At 39.9% G+C, this 8,196-nt stretch overlaps 2 protein-coding genes across 2 annotated transcripts in view; one reads left to right on the forward strand and one right to left on the reverse strand.

Moving 5' to 3' along the window:
* SARC_02167 (hypothetical protein) overlaps positions 1-786 on the reverse strand; it is a 6,948-nt gene extending 6,162 nt beyond the window's left edge. Inside the window, exon 1 of the mRNA XM_014304073.1 lies at positions 662-786. Within this exon, the coding sequence (XP_014159548.1) occupies position 662 (1 nt within the window). The 5' untranslated portion in view covers positions 663-786. The remainder of the gene's footprint in view (positions 1-661) is intronic.
* An 885-nt stretch (positions 787-1,671) lies between these two features.
* On the forward strand, positions 1,672-8,100 carry SARC_02168 (hypothetical protein; the record flags this gene model as incomplete). The annotated part of the gene is made up of 6 exons (XM_014304074.1): positions 1,672-1,809; positions 2,935-3,093; positions 4,127-4,267; positions 5,784-6,018; positions 6,683-6,846; positions 7,760-8,100. 6 exons carry the CDS (start codon positions 1,672-1,674, stop codon positions 7,883-7,885), a joined length of 963 nt encoding a protein of 320 aa, XP_014159549.1. The 3' UTR covers positions 7,886-8,100.
* Positions 8,101-8,196: the final 96 nt, after the last annotated feature.

Raw genomic sequence — 8,196 nt, forward strand, 5'->3', positions numbered from 1 at the left:
ATATATCTACAAGCACATCTACGTACATATACATAAATACATACAAACACATACAGACACCCCATATATATATATATATATATATATACTTATATATACATACATATACATATGCATATAAAAATACACACACACACACACACACACACACACACACACATATATATATATATATATATATATGTATATATATATATAATATACATAGAAATATACAAATACATACACACACACGCATATATATATATATATATATATATATAAACCACACATTGCTAATAATCATACGAGTCAACTTTCGCGCGCATACTTAAAAGCGCGTTGTACACAGACACAAATAAACTGTCATGTGCATCCATTTTTGAATGGGCTGCACTACCATTCATATGTATCATATTCGCATGCATCGAAGTATTCTTGCCGTCGTATTCACCACATTCATATCGAGGTGCACGGACTACACCAAGCCAGTAGCATGCTATACTTAGAGAAGACACTGAGATACTAAAGAGTGTTCCAAATGCGAAAATCGTATATTTATGCTAGTATATACGTTTAAATTGATATATTGAGTTGTGAGCATCTCAACAATGCGTTTCCACCAGACAAACAAACACATGCCTGTCGGGCGCTCTGGCGCACATACAGATAGACGACATACTTTTTCTGGGTATATATTATCGTATTCTACAGCGTTCCGATATATCAGACTGAATATTTGCTGTATGGTTTTATAGATGATACTACCGTTACGTATCGGGATTGATAGTAAGTTATTGGTTACTGATGATGCTGTATGCTATACTTCACCCACCCACGAAAGTATCCAGTTCATCACTCCTTTTCGGACTCCGGTTTTAGCTACTGCTCTTTGGGCTCTGGCACTTCCCGCGAAACCTCAAACCCAAAATAAACAAAATGGAATTTACTTTTAAAGCCTCCTCCTAAAAAAATGAACAAGGGAATGTGCATTGGGCCCAAGCTCTACATACAAAAATCTAAATACTGTTTAAAAATTAGTCCTGATTCCTGGAAGTCATGAAGTCCTGAGAGTCTGTCTTTGTATAATAATTTTAGTTTGAATCCACCAATCACATTGAGCTATACTTTCATATACTGATACCGAACTGCTCTTTGGTCCAACGCATTGGTGACTATTGGTCAGCCCGCCCAACGTGATACGCGGTTCCAATTTGACAGAAGTTAACTTTCTGTACAACTTCAACAACCGGCTTTTTCATCTCCCCACATTCAATGCCCTAGAGGTATAAGCCATAGAGCCTATATTAGACCATCTGTCTAAACTAAATAAAAACCTCAATTCGTTTCTCGTTTTTGTGTTGAAGGCGAAGCTAAACGTTTATAACATAGCATAGTACCAAGAGACCTAAGAACACAGTAATATCGTGATTTTAACTCTGGGCCCTGGGGTGTTTTAGTCATTTTACGCTCGAACGTATAACATTCAATCTTTCTAGCAATTACGTTAAACGTTTACAGCGTGCGAGAAAAGCGGTCGTGAATTCGTGATATTCTCTGACTGATGACGCTTCCTTCTCTCTCTCTCTGCTGAACACAAAACAAAATCTCTTCTTCTGAACAATGAGATGAAGTGTAGGAGTTGGGGCAGAAGTATATTGTACCTGTATGATACTCACCTAATCTGAAAATATGCTTTGGTCCTTGTTTATGTGTATTGTCTATATCGCGCTGGTGACAGTGGCGGCGGGGTATATCTTTGGCGTCCCAGTGGCAATTAGAGCGTATGGAAAGGCCGCCATCGCGTCAGTCAGTAAAAGGGGCTGGAAGGTATGCGTGATTTTTTACTTCAAATTAGTGTTAAAGTTATTGTATTTGGATCGTTGAGTTGTTCTCAAGCTCGATAGAGGACAAGAGAATAACTCTCTGCTTAAAATTATTTTGATTGTCACATCAACGTACGCTACATATGGATGTCCGTCCTTGCATGAGTGTAATTATACACGATTGTATACATACGTATATAATACATACATACATGCATATATATATATATATATATATATATGTATACATATAAATATGCATATCAATATATTCATATTTACATAAATCTATATATATATGTATATATATATATACATATATATATGTATTATATATATATATATATATTTATATATTTATATATTTATACATATATATATAACATCGATATATATAAATATAAATATATTATATATATATATATATATATATATATATATATATATATATATATATATATATATAAATATATGTATATGTATATATGTATATATTTATATTTTTACATATCGATGTTATATATATATGTATAAATATATATATATATATATATATATATAAATATATATATATATGTGTGTGTGTCTATATATATATGTATATGTATATGTTATATATATTTATATATATCGACACAAACACACACACACACATATATATATATATATATATATATATATATATATATATTTATATATTGATATATATTTATATATATATATATATATATATATATATATATATATATATATATATATGTGTGTGTGTGTTTACTTGTTTTTACATGTTTTTATATTTGCATACATGTGTATACTTTAATATAATTTTTTTATTCGAATAATTATGTTGAGGCATATATTTTACACTATGCCAAGGCGGTACTTCAAAGAATTTGTATTTGTGCCTATCAAGCTAACACCTATTGTGAGACCACTGTGAATTATATCTGGATAGTTGTCCCAGAGTCCTCACAACACGTTATAAAACACCCACACCTCAAGGGTTTCTCCGTCTTCATATCTCTATCCACTATCGTTGAGGTGTACCAGCCATCTCTTGGTGCCTACCTGTCGAGCCCATTTTATCGATAACTACCGAACTGTCTTGTCTGCCTATCAATCACTTTAGAAAAAAGTGCAGAGTGAGGATTTCAAGCTCTCCTCGACCATCACCAATGAGTTCGAGTGGACACCCGATGCCGGTAATCTGGCAGCATACTCCAAGGTGCTGGGTGTACAGGCCAAATGTATCGAGAAGTTCGGCGAGATCCCTGTGCTCTACCCACAGGTAGGTGTGGGTATTTCTTGGTTGCTGTGGTGCATGCGGTTTGGTATATCTATGAATAGGGGTGGACGATATTGTTCCGTTTCTCATAGGGAAGCGTCTGCCTGTATTAGCAGCATGCGGTCGGGACATGGTAGTAGCATACTTGCATCGTATAGTCTGTTAAGTACTTAGCCTGCATCGTATAGTCTGTTAAGTACTTAGCCTGCATCGTATAGTCTGTTAAGTACTTAGCCTGCATCGTATAGTCTGTTAAGTACTTAGCCTGCATCGTATAGCCTACTTTACTACATAGACCTACACAGTGCTAAGCAGTTACATGCACAGCGATGGTCGTTTGTAGGCTGTGAATTGGTCTATTTAATGCCTGGGATACACCCATGTCTCTGCCATCCGCTATACTTCGCATTGGCTACTACGCCAGGACAATAACGGCCCTTTCCAGTAACATGCAACATGCACGCGTGCGGTGAACGCTGGCGCTTACTCGCGATGTACAGCGTTCTAGTAGTTCGACGGTGTGGTGCTTGAACGTTTGAACACGCCACACGCTTTGCAAGAGGTCTGCATGGCAATGGTTATTGCGTGTGTAGTTTGACAGCGCCTTGTGATTTGGGTTGTGCTTGGCTCGTTCAGAGTTCTTTCTTCAGATATGTACAACACACACGCGGAGAACGGCTCACGCATATGCGCAGGTGTATATGTTTATAAGCGCGGAGATACCTATCATGTTCATCCCTGTATATGTATGCTTGTTTGCACACTTGCAGACATATACCTACATACGCACATCTTCTACATACATGCTTACCAGAATACAATTTATCTTAAGCGACATTACACGTCCAACACATACATGCATGACTGATTATATATATAAATATATATATATATATATATATGTGTGTGTGTGTATATATATATATATATATATATATATATATATATATATATATACATATAAATATATATATATATGTATATATGTATATATATATATATTTATAATTAAGTATTTTTAACTCTGTCTCCACAGACCCAAATGTTTATGAGTCTCATTGAGCGCTTGTGTGAGGCGGACTATCCATTTCCGCTGCTGGGAATGGTGCATGTCAGCAACTTTGTGCGACAAGAGCGCGCCCTCCGCGTAGACGAGACCTTCACATCCAAGTTCAAGGTATGATACCCCCTACACACATAAACATACATATACATATACATGGTACACATACATATACATGTGCGTGTGTGTAAACGGGATCTTTACATTCAATACAAGGTAGTAAACTATACACGCACACAAATATGTTTACATGAATATATACATATGTATGTGCGTGTGTGAGAGGCCTCCTCATCAAGGTAAGAAGCCATATTTACATTGATTTATGTTTGTATGTGTGTGAGAACCCTTTATATCCGCGTCCGTGGCGAAAGCAAACGCTCACTCATATATACGTTGTACATATGCGCATGCGTGTATTGGAGACTTTCACTTTCACATTCACGTTCATGCGAGTTGCACAGCGCACTACATGTCCGCCAATGGGCGGTTTTAAATGAGTGTTCTGTGCTTATATCTAGTCGAGTCTCAGGATCATTGACGTTACATGTAAGTCCATGACCGAGCTATAATACGAGTACACTGTACTGCACAGTCAAGCAACCTCGCCGTATATGTGGGTTTATACATATGTGGGTGTTTACATATATGAGTATACATATGTGGGTTTATACATATGTGGGCTTATACATATGTGGCTTTATACATATGTGGCTTTATACATATGTGGCTTTATACATATGTGGCTTTATACACATGTGGCTTTATACAATGTGGCTTTATACGTATGTGGATTTATACATTGTTGGTTTAGACATATGTGGGTTTATACAGATGTGGGTTTATACATTTGTGGGCTTTTATACATATTTGATTTTATACATATGTGGGTTTATACATATGTGGGTGTATAAATACGTGGGTTTATACACATGTGGGTGTATACATATGTGGGTGTATACATATGTGGGTTTATACATATGGGTGTAGACATATGTGGGTTTATACATATGTGGGTGTATACATATGTGGGTTTATACATATGTGAGTGTATACTTATGCGGGTGTATACATATGTGTGTTTATACATATGTGGGTTTAAACATATGTGTGTTTATACATATGTGGTTTATACATATGTGGGTTTATACATATGTGGGCTTATACATATGTGGGTGTATTCATATGTGGGTTTATACATATATGGGTGTATACATATGTGGGTTTATACATATGTGGGCTTATACATATATGGGTTTATACATATGTGGGTTTATACATATGTGAGCTTATGCACTGCATAAATGGGATGACATAATCCTGTCACGTATGTACCATGACATATTCCTTGTCACAGCATGTGTGTCTTTCGCATCTTATGCGGAACTCGCCTGTATGTTGTCCAGCTAGACACCATATACCACCCATTGAACCCCCTCCCCCCTCCCACACACTTACTTACATATGGTGTCTTCAACGCCTCTTGCTATTCGTTGACTACCCCACCCCCTACCCTTACATATGGTATCTCCAACACCTCACGCTATCAATACATGCGTGTATTCGGTCTAACCACCACCAACCGACCCTACCATATCCCTACTTGTACCTACATCTCATGTGCACCCAGGTCTGCGAAGCCGTCCGCAACTCCAAGCGCGGCACCATAGTCGAGTATCAGAGCCATCTGGTAGACGCCGAAGGCCTCATCCCCTGGACCAGCACCATGACTGTGCTGCATGTGCACCGCAACCCACTCACCCCAGACGACGTCAAGAACGCAATAGAGGTGCCTGTTGAGGGCGACGATGTGGTGGAGAAGCCCTTCTTGCTGGCCGAGAGCGCGGGCCGCAAGTACGCTGCGGGTATGTAAGAGTATATATATATATATATATATTTATGTCTTTATGCCTTAATGCCTTTACATAATTACATGCTGAGTGTTGTTAGGGTGTTGTTTAGTCTCCAACTGTATGTATGGTATACTAGTACGGGAATGTTGATTGGTGTGCTGTATGTGTGTGTAGTTATTGTAGTACCAGGGATTACGCCGTGGATAGTGAGTGACCTGTCCATCTGCACTTCGCAGAGCTATACATTATTTATAGTGTATCTATAATCTCTGTTTTATTTCAGTCACGTCAATCAGTGGCTTCTGAGTGAGTCATATCGTACCTACTATATACACTAGGCGTTACCTAGCAACCATCTCCCGTGCCATATCATGAGCTGCTTGCAGTGCCACTATGCATACATCCATCGGCGAGCGTCATCTGTGTAGATAAACATACATGTACCAATAGATACCACACTGTAAGAGTGTCCGGAGACTACAACCCCATCCACATGCATGGCATGCTGGCTAAGCTAACACACATAACCAATATAAACCCCTGCTATCCATGCCCATCTCCTGCTGTAACAGTGTCCGGAGACTGCAACCTCATCCACTTGCACGGCATGCTGACTAAGCTAACACACATCCCAATATAATCCGCTGCTATCCATGCCCATCTCCTGCTGTAACAGTGTCCGGAGACTACAACCCCATCCACATGCACGGCATGCTGGCTAAGCTCATGGGCTTCCGCAAGGCCATCGCGCACGGGCTGTACACCATCGGCACAGTCAACGCAGAGATCATGAACACTACACCCGCCAAGTTCCCCATCGTAACCCAGGCCTATTTCAAGGTATGTGCTGCGCTGTTTGGTTGTTGGGTAAGCCGACACCTTCGTCCGGGTGTGTCTGTTGTATGTGTGCCCTGTTTTCACAACGGACGGACGCTTGGACCACGTTGCTGCGGAATTTGTGAGCGAAAGGTGCTACGGCTTTGTTGTTGGTTGTGAAATGCGGTGGATGAATGAATGCAATAGACGACGCTCTCTGTAGGCGCATCTCACAGCTCGCAAACCTACATTTGCGCTCGATACGCACCGGAATTATGTCTACTCTACCAGCCATGTACTTCAATCCATCATGTGTTGGGTTGGTAATAGTTGCACTTGCATCTGAACTAGTATGGTCCCACCAGCCACGCACTTCAATCCATCATGTGTTGGGTTGGTATTAGTTGCACTTGCATCTGAACTAGTATAATCTCATCAGCCATGCACTTCAATCCATCATGTGTTGGGCTGGTATGAGTGCACTTGCATCTGAACAGTATAGTCTCATCAGCCATGCACCTGCATCTGAACTAGTATAGTCCCACCAGCCATGCACTTCAATCCATCATGTGTTGGGTTGGTATTAGTTGCACCTGCATCTGAACCAGTTTAGTCCCGCCAGCCACCCTCCAGTATATAGTGCGTTGAAACCGTTCCATTTTATTCATGTCTGCTGTCGGCTGTGCGAGTAGCATAGCTGGTCGTTTCCGCGTTTTCCGTTAACTTCGGGTAATTTTTTTTAGCAAGTACCGAACTACGATGTAAAATATGAGCAAAGTCATGTCCACTTAACTGGAAGGACATTAAACTCATTGACTTCACGCGGTACCAACTACACCCCCCAGCTTTGTGCGTTGTATTGCGCCTCAAATCCCGAACTTCGGCGTATTTCCCCCGTGTGTCTCTAATTGTCCATTACTATCGGTTTTTTTTATAGCGGCCCGCATTCCTGCCGTCCAAGAATGTGGTCCGCACACAGGTGCGCACCGACGGCACAGCCTTCTCAGTCAACTCAAGCGAGGGCATCTGTCTGGTGGAGGGCGAGATCATGCACGCCAAATAAGCACGCCGAATAAGCGCGCGGATTGAATTTGATGCGACGCAGACACACAACCGATCTCGGGAGACTTTGGACTCGAATCAAGCCCCAAGGATGATTACAGGAATGATCACGCCATCCAGTCTGTATATAGATTCGACAACACACAAGTTGACATAGCTTACTGTTCTCATCTATCGACACCGGATATTAAAGGGCACGTGTGCTTTGTAGACATGTTTTGAGATACGTTTTTTGTGTTTGTCTTGTGATACGCTTCTTGTGTCTGTCGTGTGATACGTTTCTTGTGTTTGTCTTGTGATACGTTTCTTGTG

The sequence above is a fragment of the Sphaeroforma arctica genome (genome assembly GCF_001186125.1).
Source record: "Sphaeroforma arctica JP610 unplaced genomic scaffold supercont1.95, whole genome shotgun sequence".
Taxonomy (NCBI): Eukaryota; class Ichthyosporea; order Ichthyophonida; genus Sphaeroforma; species Sphaeroforma arctica.